At 44.7% G+C, this 17,137-nt stretch overlaps 1 protein-coding gene across 27 annotated transcripts in view; it reads left to right on the top strand.

Moving 5' to 3' along the window:
• Window positions 1–17,137, top strand: part of PTPRM (protein tyrosine phosphatase receptor type M) — a 413,795-nt gene that overhangs the window by 138,939 nt on the left and 257,719 nt on the right. For all 27 annotated transcript variants that reach the window (XM_083746769.1, XM_083746763.1, XM_083746742.1 and 24 more), the window contains exon 3: window positions 9,932–10,200. In XM_083746769.1, the coding sequence (XP_083602895.1) occupies window positions 9,932–10,200 (269 nt within the window). The remainder of the gene's footprint in view (window positions 1–9,931; window positions 10,201–17,137) is intronic.

The raw sequence follows: 17,137 nt of genomic DNA on the forward strand, positions 1-17,137 counted from the left end.
CTCTCTTCCCAGCTAAATGGTCAGTAAGTGTGGTGAGTGTGTGATGTATATGTGTGCTAAGGGCAAGAGTGAGTATGCAGTCACATTGAGTCCAAATATTCTTTTTAAAAGGGGCTCCACTATTATGTGATCCACTATTGGGTGTGGGACCCTTTCCCCTATTGGAATACAGCTAGGCTGGAACTCAGGCTCTACCCTCTCAATGGCTGGATCTCAGAGAGCTGCATCATACAAAATCGGTTCTATGGCTTGCAGATGTTCCTGTGAACTGCTTGTCTAGAGTTTAACTGTGCTTCTAGGCACCAAATCTCAGGGAAAAGAGAAGAGATATGGCGAGTCATTTTACATTATATAAATGTATAATGGACTTTACAGATTGTGTTTTGCTGTTCCAAGTTTCTGCTTCCAAAACAAACAGTCTGCCTTTTAGAACAGTTCCTTCAGTGCAAGTTTGATAGTATTTGCATTGTTGGAGGATTTTTTGCATGAGTGCGTGCAATCAAATTTCTGCAAAACAATTAAATGAAGCCAAATGGGGCATGTACCATAACATGAAAGATGTGAGCTTGACCTCTCTTCACTCAGGATTTTTGTGTTATTCTGGCTTTCCCATTAGTAGATGGATGTAGTCACATGTGTTCTGGAAATAGTAGCACAATACTTTTTTTTAAAAAAACAAACTTCTTCACCAGCACTTGTATATACTGTAATTTATGTTAGTTAGGAAAAACAAAGAACAATGCAACCTCACCTTTGCTTAGTGCAAAGCAGTGTTCTCCAAGTTGTACTATAGTAATTTAAATCTGCAGAACATGAAGGCAAAAGTCAGGGTATTGTTTCAACTGCCACATTTTCTACATATATAATAATAGTTTTCCAGCCAATATGGATCTGTTACAAAGCTACACTTTATAATGTGTCCTGTTCCCCTAGGACTTATTAATGGATCTAGCAGATTTGCCTGTTGCAAAACTTTCCACTGCAAATGCTTGCATTTTTAATATTATCCACTGACGAAGCTGAACTTGAAACTGGGCCTACTAGCGTGTACCAATTTGCATTTTTTACAGATGTGCTCAGAGGGCCAAAGTTTCTGACGTGAAGCAGGTGTTAATAATGAGTACAAAGGACGTACTTTCATATATAATTATAGCAGCCTTTCTCAAGCTTGATTCTCCCGATGTTGTTGGACTGCAACTTCCATCATCCCTGACCACTGGCCCTCGTGGTTAAGGAGGTTCGGAGTTGTAGTCCATCAACACATGGGGACCAAGGTTGAGAAGGGCTGGCCTATAGTGAAAACTTATTAGCAAGTACCTTTGTCATGGACAGCCTTGAACTCCTGACTGAAATTCATTGAAACAGGGACAGATGCCTTTGGCAGTGTGCCACAGGGGAGGTCTAATGCTATCCATCAGCTTTTCATCAGCAACTATGTAGAGAAATTGACAGTTTAAACTACAATTTAATATTCAATTCCAGGGTGTTGTATATATTTAATGATGTATTGGACTGCCTGTTGTCAACCATAATGACTGGCTGAATCCTGGCCTCTCTTCGGGAACTAGGAGGCTGCTGAATAAGAGAATGTGAAGATGTTTTCAGAAATAGCTGGCTCTTTCTTGTTTTTTTCTGTTTTACCTTCTTGCAGTTTAATGTCTGTTCTAGTGGAAATATTTTTAACTTCAGGCGTTCTTCCACTTAAAGGTAAAGGTAAAGGTACCCCTGCCCGTAGGGGCCAGTCTTGACAGACTCTGGGGTTGTGCGCCCATCTCACTCAAGAGGCCAGGGGCCAGCGCTGTCCGGAGACACTTCCGGGTCACGTGGCCAGCGTGACAAAGCTGCATCTGGCGAGCCAGAGCCGCACACGGAAACGCCGTTTACCTTCCCGCTGGTAAGCGGTCCCTATTTATCTACTTGCACCCAGAGGTGCTTTCGAACTGCTAGGTTGGCAGGCGCTGGGACCGAGCAGCGGGAGCGCACCCCGCCGCAGGGATTCGAACCGCCGACCTTTCGATCGGCAAGTCCTAGGTGCTGAGGCTTTAACCCACAGCGCCACCTGTGACAGCGTATATGCATGACACCAGGAAATACAGTTAACGTGCATTACCTGCATATTGTCGTATTTTTATTTCCTGGGGTGGGGGAATTAGTCTGGAAATCTGTATGTTTTGTGCTTTAACTTAAAACACGCACATGAGGCAGTGAGGTTGGGGATGCACAGATGGACCAGCAGAGCCAGTGCCTCACTTCTGCTGGTGCATCCATGAAGCCCTGTCTTGCCCCATTCCCATCCAGGTAAGCTGCAGTAATGTCAGTATCAAAGTTTGGCTCTACCTCACCACACCAATTTCCACTGGCATTTTCATGTTTCTACCCCACGGTCTTTCCTGTTTACATGACATACAAGCAGTGCATGTTCCAAGAATGTCTATATATATATATATATGTTTACAAAAACACTCTGCAGTGCATTCATGCACTTTTCATTAAAAACCCTTTTGAATGAAATGGTATGACATGAGAAGCAGCTGAAATTTGCTTTGGCAGATGAGTTCTTCCTCTAAATCTCACACAGCTTAATGATATTCATTGTGTGTGTTTGTGTAGGTATGTATGTATTTAAAATATTTATGTCCTGTCTTGTAAAAGCAATCTTCCTAAGACTTTTTTAAAAGGCTGCTGGCACAGTATTTTTTCTGTCTACAATGCAACTTTAAGACCAGTTTGTGTACTGTTGCGAGCAGTTAGTTTGTGGTGGCTGGTGTTCATTGGGACTATTAGGCCAGAAAATAGTATAACCAACAGTAGATGGATCTGAAGCCAGAGCCAACGAGGAGATATTTAGAGATGTGACATTACTGGATATGCTGGTTTTGATTGTTGTTGTTGTTCTGGCAGCCCAATCCTGTGTGTTGTTACAGATGTTGGGTGCCTCCCCCTCTTTCCGCCAAGTGGTGGCAAGTGTCCATGGGTTCCAGGCACTCAATCAGGGTCTGTAGTCCTTTGGAGAATTGAAACATGGCAGAGACGGTAGCAGTTTTAAGAAATATGGTTTATTCATCTATTTACACCTTCAGTCTGTATGGAGGGAGTCCAGATCTTATAAAGTGGTCATTTCAAGAGGAGCTTGCCCCCACAGCAATGCAGCCAGTCTTCAGCCAGCCTACTGAAGACAGATACCAATCTTTTTTTCTTCCTTCTTCTTCTCAACAACCCTTGCTCTAGACTCTTCTCCTGTCACCTCACACCCAGTTACACTGGCAACCTACCAACCCCACCCACCCTGTCTCTGTTCACACCTCAGGGCAAGGGAGGAGGACAGTTCTTTTGTATTGTCAGTGGCCCTCAATGGCCCTGTATTGTTTCCTAATGGCCCCAGGTTGTTTTCATCTGATAACTCAGGAAATTCCTCTACAGCTTGTACCAGTATTTCTCTCATCACATCCCAAATAATCAAAATCCTACCATTTATTATTTCTAGGATTTAGGGTGCCCCCCAATCTTTAACAGTATACTTAGTCAGATGTGAGTTCCAATAAGTTGAGTGGCATTTAGTTCCAAAGATGTATGCATATGATTTCAGTATTTATTTTGTACAAGCTCTTGTTTCGATTTTAAAGTCCCCACTTTTTTTAAAGTTAATTGGTATCACATATCCAAGAACAAACTGTACCCTGTTTTCACTTCCATAAACTTGTGTAAACTTTATAAAATGTAAACACCACAAGTTACTGAGTACACATTTAGATAATACAAATATTTGATCATCATAGTGAGTTGCTACTGATGCCCTCATTGGGGATTTCATGGCCTTTCCGAGAAAACAGCCATTTGTATAAACAGGGGTTATTTGGATGTAATTAAAGCCCTTGTTTAAACTGTTTCTTCAGAAAGCTCCTAAAGTTACAAGACAAATAATGAATATAGCACCTAAGTCAATAACCAATTTAAAAGTTGAGATTAGAATAGTAAGTTGCATAATTTATATTTTCAAAAAGATATGTTAACTAGTATTGTTACATACTGCTAAATGTCAAAGTTAATTTGATCAAGTTTAATATTTCATCTGTGTGAAATGGGCCCAATGCACACTAGTATCGGTTCACAGTGTCCACAGTGTGTGCAGCTTCTCAGCGCATGGATCTAGACCAACCATGTTGATTTCACAATGTGAACTCTAAAAAATGGGTGCATCTGTATGATGAGGGTTTTGTGGAAATTTTTTCTTTGCACATTGGGATGATTTGCCCTAGAAAACTTTTCTAGAGAGTGGCCTAATTTACCATTTTTATTTTACTTGTATTTATTAAACAAAGCTGAACACATCAAAAACTTACATCTCATTTTAAAATGTCCTCATCCCCTATCACATTTCTCCTGCCTATGTTGAAGTAAGACTAGTAAAGCTAAGTTAGTTATGAATGTATGTTACAAGCATAAGGAGTCTTTCATACTGCCATACGTTCAGATTGAAAATTTGACGTGTGCAGTATTGTAATGTCATTTTCACTTATCTTAATTAGCTTCCAGAGCACCTGAAATCATGCAGAGGAGCACTTACAGAACACATCTTATCTCAGCTTAGAAAACTACACTGAAGCAATAAAAAGATTATAACACTTGATAATGTATAGTCCCTTGGAAACATTTTTAATAGAAATGGTGTAACTTCCCTCTGTTCAGTTCGGAAACAGTTTAGTATTTACAAGCTTTCTCACTGAGTGTTCTGAAAAAAACTAGATGGTTTCCCAAGAGTGCTGACCAGACATGTAATCTTGGTGCATGCGCACAGATGGTGTTATGCACATGTGCATTATTGTATCTCTCCACCCCCAAAACCCCAATGTAGTTTGGTTACAGCCCTTTGCACCCACTCCACAGCACAGCTGTGACAAAGACGTGGTTGGAAATTGTCTCCCCCAAACCATTAAAACTAACATGCTCCACAACTAGATGGATATTTTAATTTGTGATAGGGGCAACAAACATTTGCAAGAAACTATCAGGATAATTGGGACGCTGGTGGCGCTGTGGGTTAAAGCCTCAGCGCCTAGGACTTGCCGATCGAAAGGTCGGCGGTTCGAATCCCTGCGGCGGGGTGCGCTCCCGCTGCTCGGTCCCAGCGCCTGCCAACCTAGCAGTTCGAAAGCACCTCCGGGTGCAAGTAGATAAATAGGGACCGCTTACCAGCGGGAAGGTAAACGGCGTTTCCGTGTGCGGCTCTGGCTCGCCAGAGCAGCGATGTCACGCTGGCCATGTGACCCGGAAGTGTCTCCGGACAGCGCTGGCCCCTGGCCTCTTGAGTGAGATGGGCGCACAACCCCAGAGTCTGTCAAGACTGGCCTGTACGGACAGGGGTACCTTTACCTTTACCTATCAGGATAATTGCCTAGATAGAGAAGGTACTAACCAGAGAAAATGATGCTTGGTTAGGTAGTCTGATCCACATATCCCAGCCATCAGTGAGAATTCTCTCATTGGTGGAATTCAAGATGTAAGGGCTAAATAATAATGATTTTTTAAAATGTCTTATTGACACCTGAACATGGTAAAAAGACAGAAGATAGTATCCAATTGTGCCTGTCTACTAGTGGAACCTAGACAGCATCTTGAGAAGTAGAGACATCACCTTGCCAACAAAGGTTCGTATAGTTAAAGCTATGGTTTTCCCAGTAGTGATGTATGGAAGTGAGAGCTGGACCATAAAGAAGACTGATCGCCGAAGAATTGATGCTTTTGAATTATGGTGCTGGAGGAGACTCTTGAGAGTCCCATGGACTGCAAGAAGATCAAACCTCTCCATACTGAAGGAAATCAACCCTGAGTGCTCACTGGAAGGACAGATTGTGAAGCTGAGGCTCCAGTACTTTGGCCACCTCATGAGAAGAGAAGACTCCCTGGAGAAGACCCTGATGTTGGGAAAGATGGAGGGCACAAGGAGAAGGGGACGGCAGAGGACGAGATGGTTGGATAGTGTTTTCGAGGTTACCAGCATGAGTTTGACCAAACTGCGGGAGGCAGTGGAGGACAGAGGTGCCTGGCGTTCTCTGGTCCATGGGGTCACGAAGAGTCGGACACAACTAAACGACTAAACACACACTAGTGGAACAGACTTATTGAGTAACATGATATTTCCTTTCCCTTTTCTCCCCTGCAGTGCTCTGCATGTACGCTAAATCTGAGTTGAAGGGTTGGGGGACTCTCTGGAGCAGATTTTTTGGGGAGGGGGCTAGGGTGAGAAAGGGGAAATCTGCTCCCACAATGTTGGATAACTTCTAGAGATCTTAATTTTTTAAGCCAAACATTCTCCATTTCCTGTTGGCAGTCAGGGATACTATATTCTGAGTTTCTGGGACATGAAATTACTTTGACCCTGTATTCTTGGTTTTCAAATCCCTTTAGTCTTTCTGCTCTGCAGCGTTTTTCTCGTTCAACATCTTCAACATCCAGCTTTACTTGTATTATTAGTTTCATCAGTTTCTTTCTCCTTCTCCTTCAACTCTTTCTCAGTACAGTACTTGTTTGATAAAGCTTTCACTGAAGCTTTCTAATTTGCATTTACCTGTAGAACATTGCTGCTTGACAGGCACACCCATTTCCACTACACACACCAGGACCTATTCCTAACTTATTTGTGTTTTTAGGTCTTAAGATGTCTGGGAAGGATCTATGTAGACTTTCATTTCTCTCCACTGTAGCACACTAGTGGTTTATCATTTATCATCGTTGTGGTAGAACACATGCATTGCAAACAGAAGGGACCAGGTCACTCTTCAGCTTCTCCAGGTAGGGCTGAGAGAGACTCCAGCCTGAAACCCTGGGAGCCACTGCCTGCCAGTGCAGACAGTTCTGAGCTAGATGGGCCAGTGGTCTGACTTGATGGTTTAAGGCAGCTTCCAATTAGCAACTTGCCAATAGATCTGCACAAATGATAATAGAGAGAAAAGTCAAAACATTGTGTTGTACCATGTCTGTTACAGTAGACTAGTTATGTAGTAAAAATGAGATATGTAGGCATGTCTAATGGTGCAGGGCTTTAGTGGGTTGATGTTGATCCAATGGTCATTTTCCAAGTTGGTGATCTATTAGCTTGGTTTCTGAAGCAGAGCCATTTCAAGGCTGACTGCCTTGTGTCTTGTGTATGTGTTGTCTATTGGAAAAAGCACACGGGGAAGTGTTTGTTCTCCAGCAGTTATGTTGTTTGTGCTCTGTTGTCTGCAGTGGATCTTGCATGTGGTTATTGCTGTTTAAGAATTAATTTTTATGTGCGGAGAAGCATTGATATTTTGATTTTGAAACCTGGTTAAAAAGACATTAGATGTGGTTGTATTTTGGTCAAGGTGCATGATATCACCAAAATAATTTAGATTCATAAATTGTTAAAAGACAGATTTCTTTAAAATTCAGTAAGTTGTTTTCTCATGACTTAGACTCATTGTCTATTTTATAACTCAGCAGCCAAAACAATTCATCTAAATGACATACTGTAACTTAATTTAGTTCCCATTAAAGATTCACTTTTCTTATAAAACGCAAATCACATCACTTCTCTAAATGGAGCCCAAAGGATTTCTTCTGTTTACTCTGAAGTTCCTTAATACTTGCTTTTTCTCTTTAAACGAGAAAGTCTCAAAGGTCTTTTGCAAGCTGGATTTGACAGTTAATGTCTTGCCTTATTCCTCTGATTATTATCCATACATTCCAGGTCATACAATATTTACTCATTAAGTCAAGCTTTTGAAAGCTGATGGCTGCACATGTATTCACATTATGACCTTTTCTTCAGCGCATAAAGAGTTACTTCACATGATTTTTAAAAAATATTTCTTATTATTTGAAAATAATATATTTTTTCAGTTTAAATCTTGGCAAGATGCTAGGGGTAGTTAGATCAGAACTGATGTAAACCGACTCTTTTATTTGCTTGAAAGTAAACATTTATGTGTGGACGCAGGTGGCGCTGTGGGTTAAAGCCTCAGCGCCTAGGACTTGCCGATCGAAAGGTCGGCGGTTCAAATCCCTGCGGCGGGGTGCGCTCCCGCTGCTCGGTCCCAGCGCCTGCCAACCTAGCAGTTCGAAAGCACCTCCGGGTGCAAGTAGATAAATAGGGACCGCTTACCAGCGGGAAGGTAAACGGCGTTTCCGTGTGCGGCTCTGGCTCGCCAGAGCAGCGATGTCACGCTGGCCACGTGACCCGGAAGTGTCTCCGGACAGCGCTGGCCCCTGGCCTCTTAAGTGAGATGGGCGCACAACCCCAGAGTCTGTCAAGACTGGCCTGTACGGGCAGGGGTACCTTTACCTTTACCTTTTAAACATTTATGTGTTAAATGTGGCCATACTAGGATGGATTTTTTATATATATTTAGCAATTGCTAGATTTTATTTAAAAAAAAATTAATCACTGAATGCTGCAAGGTATTGTGGTCTATTGGGATAGTGCTACTACAAATCTTTACCACACTCTTCCTAGAGAAATATACTCCAGGAAGATGCCATTGGTTGCTTTAGGATATAATGGTAGGCCATGATTTAGCAATACATGATCCAAACCTCTTCCTGGGCTTGTGGGCTCTCACCTTCCCTCCTGCATGGGTGAGAGAAGGAGTTTGGAAACGTTTTCACTTTGCTTTCTCTTAAGCATGTCATTATGTACACTCCAAGGGTTGTGGTTTAACACTAACAGAAGTTAGTCTTGCTCATCCAGTTTCTCATTGATATTTTCAATTGAACTTTGAATAATTTCACTCTTTCCTGATAAGCCTTTCCTCAATGTACTCATGCATCACTGCTATTTTTAATCAAACTAACCCAAAAACCTTATCTATTTTTTTATCTCCCTCTTACAGCCACTGTCCTAAATTTTGTCCCTCTTCCGTTTTTGTACTACTTTCTTCAAATAATTTAAACTCCTTTGAAAAGATTTTCTGTATTGATAAAATACAGTGGTTTGAAGGTGGCTTGCTCTGCAACTAGACCCAGTTAATGCTAAGTCATGATCCCAGTTCAGATGAAACAAGAAGCTTGTAAAGGAAAACAAATGTTATCCTCCTGGCTGTGCAGAAGGAGGAGGCTAGAACTCAATGTAGCACTGGTTTTCATATGGCATTTTGATGTGATGTTGAAACTTATACAAGCTTGGACTTGGAAGAGAACCCCAAAGGGCTCAAATGCTTTCTGGATTTAAATAAGATTCACATTCTATCTACCTAGTCCCAAGCCTTTCCTTAAAAGCACACCTATTTGTTAAAGGCAACCAGGATTGTGGAAGGCTCACAAGTCTTCCATAATCCCAGGCTACCTCTCACAGACCCATGTAAAATCCAAGCAGGGTGGATGGGAGGAAGCCCACCCATGACATGAAAGTCTGTGGAGCTACATTTAGTTGTGAAGAGACTTTACCAGCAAAACTCAGGATTTGAGGATTGGGGGGGGGGGTGTAGCTGTATTTCCTAGTGCAGCACTGTTGCTCCAGTAGATTTGATAGAGGAGATTTAAAATGACTGCAAAGACAAGACTAGAGGGGGCAAAGCCCACCCACTGCTGGGGCCCTAAAGGTGCTGTGTGATGGATGATTTCACCTACTTTTGCCCTTGTATTGAGCACTCTAAATGCCAGCTGCAAAAGGCAGCTCTGCTAGACTTTGGCTCTCTTCTGGGCACACCAAACTTTTGAAACCTCCACATGAATTTGGATCGGCATCAGGAATGAACCTATCCATTTTTTAATTGTTAACTGCCTCTTTTCAAACTAATCCAATCTAATTTGAACCTGGCGTATTTCTAGATTTTGAGACCATTGTAAAAAAGCTATTAAACAATTGCTAGTAATGTTTTCTTTTTAGTTGCACAAAAATGCATTTCTTGGAGGGAAGGAAATTGTTCAGCAAGTGACTGGTCTTATTTTTATTTTTATTTTTTGTTTCCTTCAGGATCTTTCATGTTGGTGAACACCACCGAAAAGTTTGGACAAAGAGCCCATCTTTTGCTACCACACCTGAAAGAAAATGACACTCATTGCATCGATTTCAATTTTTATGTTTCCAGCAAGAGTGGATCCAATCCTGGCATATTAAATGTTTATGTGAAAGTCAACAACGGTCAGCTTGGTAGCCCAGTGTGGAATATGTCCGGAGGTCCTACAGGAACCTGGAACAGGGTAGAATTGGCAATTAGCACCTTTTGGCCAAATTTCTATCAGGTACTGCTTGTTTGTTCTTTTCTTACATATATGACACAGACTAAAATATTTCATGTGAATCACTGCTGAATAAGGCATTCTAACCTTATTTAACAGGTGTGCACTTGGTTCAATTTTGACATCAGTCAGTGTGTTTGTCTATTTGTTTGACTGTTTGATAAGGCATTCATGTACTGTCCTATGACCAAGTTCTTGGGATGGCTTACAAGAAGAATAAAAATAAATCACAAATGCATACAGTAAAACAGGCCATTGGTAAAACATGTAAAAGCAGCATCTTTTCGTGTTTTCCCTTTGAAAACAATCCCTGGCAGGCTAATCGATTATGTATTTATAGCAGCCTTGGAAACAAGTTATTTCAGGATGTAGACAAGAACATTTACATTTTAAACTCTTGTATAATGAGTCATTAATACTTTCCAACAACCCAGGTAGGTAAAAGAAAGTGATGAAGAGACATTTCCTCATCTTTCCAAGAAGACAAGACTCACCAGGTGGGAATTCCATCCTGTCAAGCTTGGTATGTGACAGGAGAACTTGGTGCCCCAGGAAGGTTGTCATCAACTGAAATGTGTTGTTCATTTTACTTTTTCTATAGGCTTAGCATTATTAATAAGTATATATTTTAGTAGCATTTTGAGGCTGAGTGATGACAGCATTACATTTTTATGCATATAGTAAGATTCCCTTGTGAAACTTCTGGTCCTTTGGGAGTAAGGGTAAGATTTAATAAACAAATGAAAATAATTTAAACAAAATGTGATATACAAATAAAAATAAATAAATATATGAGCTGTTGATGGGTATACTAAAGTTATTCCATTATCATGAATTCTAAAGAAATAATTTTAGTGTCTGGGTCAAAACAAATTTTTTTCCCTTCCAGTAGCATCTTAAAGACCAACTAAGTTAGTTCTTGGTATGAGCTTTCGTGTGCATGCACACTTCTTCAGATACACTGAAACAGAAGTTTCCAGACCCTTCTATATAGTGAGAAGGTGGGGAGGGGTATTACTCAGAAGGCTGGTGGGAATGGGTGATTGGCAGATAGCTGTGATGAGCCTGTTGACGACTCTTAACGACTGCAATAGGTCTTACAGGAAAAAGCAAGGGGTCTGGGTGTTTGCTTCACCCTGGAACATATAGGCAAATAACTCCCACTAGTATTTATTTAATAGAAATTGTGATGGGATAATGAGCTGCTTGTGCGTAAAAGCTTGATCCCTCTGGGGTTTGGCTGGTCACCCAAACCTAGGCACTAACGGAGCCCCCAAAGCATGACTCCGTCAGTCGCTGGTAGAATCCGACAGTGGGCGTCTACGGAACTTACTCCAACATAAAAGCTGTTTGACGGACATACGCCTCCTGGACTCTCTGCGTGACAGCTTCCAGCGAGGGGTGGGGGTTGCTAAAGGGGGTCTTGTTACCTCCTCACTGTTCTCACTAGAAGTATCCCAGAGCCTCTCCCCCGATTCCCTTTCCGCTGGAACTCCTGCTCTCCCCCTACTGGTTCCTTCTTCTGCTGTAGAGTCTCTCCTATTCTCCTGGAGCCTCTCCACCACCTGTCCCTCCGATGGCAGTTCCCTGACATCCACCTCCCCTCCAGGGCCCCCTTCACCCCCCCGCCTCCTCTCCCACTGGCGGTGAGGGTGGAAAGCCCCGGAAGGAACTCTCCTCGTCGTCCGAGGATTCAAACACTTCTAACCACGGCGTACCGTCTCTCTCCTCGTCTTCCTCTTCTTCATCGGAGTCGGCTTCCTCACCCACCCCTGACTCTGGGAACCCTTCAAACTCCCCTTCCTCATCGGTGGTCCCAAAGTGTTCCCTTCTAAATCGTGCCACGGGTTGCGGTTTTTTTGGGAAACGCTGATGAAATGTTTCTATTAAAACCTCGTCCTTGACTAACTCTGCTGGTACCCAAGTGTTTTCCGACTCAACTTCCCCCTCCCATTCTACCAGATATTCCACCTGATTCCCCTTCCACCTGGAATCAATGATTCCTGCCACGTTCATGTCGCGTTCTCTCTCTTCTATCACGGGCGTTTGGGTGACCTCTCTCTCACGCTCCCCCCCACTCACGTCCCTCTCGGTACGGCGACAGTAATGACCTGTGAAATACTGGGTGCAATTTCATGTGACTGGGCAGTCTGAGTTTGAATGTTACTGGGTTGACCTGCTGTATGACCTCAAAGGGTCCCAATCTTTTGGGTCTCAATTTCTTGCTCCCTCCCTTGAACGGTAGTTCTTGGGTGGATAGCCACACCCGGTTTCCCACCCTTATAGTTTCACCTTCCCTCCTATTTCTGTCTGCTTGTTTCTTATATTCTTCCTTGGCTTTCTCTAAGTTAAGTTGAAGCTGACGGTGGATCGCTTCCATCTCTTCAAAAAAGTGTTCCGCCGCCGGCACGCTCCACCTCTCCCCTCCTTCTCCTGGAAATGCCCGGGGATGACACCCATAATTTGCCAGAAAAGGACTCATCCCTGTGGACACGTTCTCCGCGTTGTTGTAGGCAAATTCTGCCAGAGGTAACTTATCTACCCAATCATTTTCTCTGTCTTTTACATAACACCTCAGGTATTGTTGTAAAATCCCGTTTGCCCTTTCCGCTTGCCCATTTGTTTCTGGGTGCCGGGCAGTTGAGAAATTGAGTTCCATGTGCAGTAAGCTCATAAGTTTCCTCCAGAACCTGGAAGTAAACTGTTTCGCTCTGTCGCTGACCACCCTCAAGGGGGCGCCATGCAACCTGAAAATATGCTCTACAAATAACTTGGCGGTTTCCTCCGCGGTGACCGCATGGGAACAGGCTATAAAATGACACATCTTAGTTAATAGATCTACCACCACCATGACAGCTGTTTTGCCCTTGGATTTTGGCAGGTCCGTCATAAAATCTATGGATACTGCCTCCCATGGCCTTTCTGGTGTGGGTAAGGGTTGTAATAGCCCCGCTGGCGCCACCCTCTCCCCTTTCGCTCGCTGGCACCTGTCGCAACCCCTGACATATTCCCGTACGTCCTCCCTCACCTTGGGCCACCAAAACTCTCTGGTAACCAACCACATGGTTTTGTGCTATCCAAAATGCCCCGCTGTGGGGCTGTCATGCAACTGCTTGAGTACTCTGCCCCTCAGTTCCCCATCTGGTATGTACAGTGCCCCTTTGTAATACAACGCCCCGTTCTTTTCTTCAAACCCCCCTGTGTTCTCCTCTGTCCTCCTGAGTTCTCTGAATTTCTCTTGGGCGTATTCATCGTTCTCAGTACCCTCTATCAGTTCCCTCTGCCCCACCAATGCCGCCCCACACACCCAGCGGTCTTCAGGGATTACATGCCTTGCCTCAGGCGCTCCCTCCCCCTCTAAGTACTCAGGTTTCCTGGAGAGAGCGTCCGCCCTCACGTTCTCGGAGCCTGGCACGTAACGAATCTCAAAGTGGAATTTGGAGAACTCCTGGGCCCATCTCACTTGTCTCTGGTTCAGCACTCGTGCTGTTCTCCAGTATTCCAGATTTTTGTGGTCAGTTCGGACCTGAACCTTGTGCTGCGCCCCAATCAGCAAGTGCCGCCATCTCCGGAATGCTTCATGAATGGCGAGCAGTTCTCGGTCGTATACTGTGTAGTTCCTCTCGGATTTGTTCAACTTCCGCGAGAAGAACGCACACGGTCTCCATTCGGACGTATCTTTTCCCGGCTGGAGAAGCACGGCCCCCACCGCTCGGTCTGACGCGTCAGTCTCCACCCTCATTGGTTGTTGTAGATCTACGTGCAACAGTTGCTCTTCCGACGCAAACACCTGCTTTAAGTGTTCGAACGCCCGCTGCGCTTCTTCCGTCCAAACAAATTTTTTCTTGCTGCTAAGACAATCCGTGATGGGCGCTGTTAAATGGGCAAAGTTTTGGATGAACTTCCTATAGAAGTTTCCGAAGCCCAGGAATCTTTGCACGTCCTTCTTGGTCTTTGGTGTTTTCCATTCCAGTACCGCTTGAACCTTGCTGGGATCCATGGCCAATCCCTTGTCAGACAACCGGTACCCCAGGAATTCCACCTCCCTGGTATGAAACTGACACTTCTCCAGTTTCACCCACAGCCGATTTTCTCGCAGTTTGCTCAGTACTTCTCTTACATCTCGCACATGCTGCTCCTCATTCTCTGAATATACAAGGACGTCATCTAAGAACGCTACGCAGTTCTTGTAGAGCAATGGCCCCAGGACGTGATTCATGAACGATTGAAAACAGGCCGAGCCCGCCTGTAGACCGAAGGGCATAACGAGGTACTCAAAGGCCCCCAAGGGGGTGAACATTGTGGTTTTCCACTCATCCCCCTTTCTCACACGTATCAAGTTATATGCCCCTCTAAGGTCCAACTTGGTAAAAATTTTCCCTTTTCTCACCCGTGTCAGAATGTCATCAATTCTAGGCATAGGGAACGTCACTGGTTCTGACACTGCATTTAGGCCCCTGAAATCACACACAAGCCTGGGTTTACCAGTTTTTTTTTTGTCCACAAAGAACACTGGGCTGCCCCCCACCGCTCGTGACTCTCTGATGAAACCTCGCTTGAGGTTCTTGTCAATGAACTCCCTTAACTCCTGCATCTCACTGTCTGACATTGCATACAGCTTGCCCACTGGCAATTGTGCTCTTGGGAGTAAGTTAATTTGACAGTCAAAGGGTCTGTGCGGGGGCAGTTTATCTGCTTCCTTTTCGCTAAAGACGTCAATCAAGTCAGCGTATTGTGGCGGCACCTTCCCCTTGTCCATCACTTCCATCCCTGCTAGAGTGGCCCTGGCCCCTGCCTGAGCCTCTCCCTCCTTGCAGTGTTCTAGGCAATGTGCTGATCCAAAGGAAACCACTCTCTGATGCCAGCCTACTAGCGGATCGTGTAGTGCCAGCCAGCTCATTCCCAAGATAATAGGAGCTCCTCCCAAGGTGGCTACGTTAAACGCTATCAGTTCTGTGTGTCTTGCCACCCTCATTATCATTGGTACAGTCTGTTGGCTCACTTCTCCTCCCAACAGTTCCCTCCCATCAATCGTGGTAACCTGCAAAGGCTTACTTAATGGGATAGTCTGTATCTGGTGTTCAGCTGCAAACTCCTTACTCATGAAATTACAGGAACTACCTGAATCCAATAGCGCTTTTATCTTTAGTGGGTGTCCGTTTGCCAGTTCCAGCAACACCTCTATCACAAGCGCTGGTCTTGGAGGTTCCGGCGTGGGCACATTCACTACTCCCTGGCCTGGCTGCTGTGCCCTGATGTTGGCAACCAGGCGTTGGCTTTTACTTGCTCCTTGATTTCTTCTTCCTCCTTTCCCCCAACAGTTCCCGCCATCCCTTGCCATTCCTTCCTTTGCGGACAGACTCTGGCAAAGTGACCTGGCTGTTGGCAGAGATAACATCTCTTGGCGCTCTTTCCCTCCTTCTTCCGCCCCTCACTGGTGTTTGAAACTGCGCGCGCGTGCGCTGTTCCAAGTTCCATCGGCTCTGCTGGCGGGAAAGGCTGCTCCGGAATCTCCGGAATGCGGAAGTCCTTCCAACGTTCCCCCTTTCCTTCCCGCTTTTCCAAAGCTCTGGCTTCCTGGCGCGCTCCTATGGACAGCGCAGATTTAGTCAGATGGTCCATAGACTCCGCCCTAGGCGCCCGGGAAAGTTCATCTTTCACTGACGGAGAGAGCCCTTCTTCAAACAGCATTTGAATAGGTTCACTCGCAAGGTCCCACCCCAGTCTATGAATCAGCATGGTGAACTCAGTCCAGTACTCACGTACAGATCGGCTCCCCTGCTTACACGCCATTAACTGCCTGCACACCACCCCTTGCTCAATCTCGCTGGAAAACATCAAGTCCATGGCGCGAAAAAATTTCATTGTGTCCTTTAAGATTTCATTATTGGCTGCCATCAGGGGCCTAATCCAGTCCCTCGCCCCTCCCTCTAGATGGCCAATCACGTACGCCACTCTAGAGTTCTCATCGGGGAAGTCATCAAACAGCAGATTGAGAGCATATTGCATCTCTGTCCTAAAGGCTTGATAGTTCCTGGGATCCCCCCCCAAATTTCTGCACCAATCCAGGCACCTTTCTGGCAAGTGGGGTGGTTTTTCCCTTATCCGCATCTTGAGCCCTCCTCTCCTCGTGCCTCGCCGTTTGCAGCGCGAGCTGGACCTTCAACGCCCTGTACCTTTCTTCCAGGCTTGGACCTGCTCCAGCTCCAGCTCCTCCGGTTCCAGCTGGTTCGCTCATGATGCCCTCTGCTTGCACAAGCTGCTTTCAAAGACTGTCGGATTGCTGTGATGGGATAATGAGCTGCTTGTGCGTAAAAGCTTGATCCCTCTGGGGTTTGGCTGGTCACCCAAACCTAGGCACTAACGGAGCCCCCAAAGCATGACTCCGTCAGTCGCTGGTAGAATCCGACAGTGGGCGTCTACGGAACTTACTCCAACATAAAAGCTGTTTGACGGACATACGCCTCCTGGACTCTCTGCGTGACAGCTTCCAGCGAGGGGTGGGGGTTGCTAAAGGGGGTCTTGTTACCTCCTCACTGTTCTCACTAGAAGTATCCCAGAGCCTCTCCCCCGATTCCCTTTCCGCTGGAACTCCTGCTCTCCCCCTACTGGTTCCTTCTTCTGCTGTAGAGTCTCTCCTATTCTCCTGGAGCCTCTCCACCACCTGTCCCTCCGATGGCAGTTCCCTGACAGAAATGATACTGTTCAGTACAAAGTCAGACTTCTGAAGACATTCTGCTTCTATACTTAGAATATCTGCTAATTCTCAGTGTGCATGGCCTTTTGAGCATAATTATTGTTTGATTCCAGGATATTTGTTGTAGCTAATACAGTTCATTTAAATGTAAAATTTCAAATTCATCTAGCCTTTTGGATTTAATTCCATAACTGATACTCGCTCTTTTTATTTTATTTTATTTCTTAGCAGTAGTACTTGTTC

This window comes from Podarcis gaigeae, assembly GCF_964106915.1.
Source record: "Podarcis gaigeae genome assembly, chromosome: 7".
Lineage (NCBI taxonomy): Eukaryota > Metazoa > Chordata > Lepidosauria > Squamata > Lacertidae > Podarcis > Podarcis gaigeae.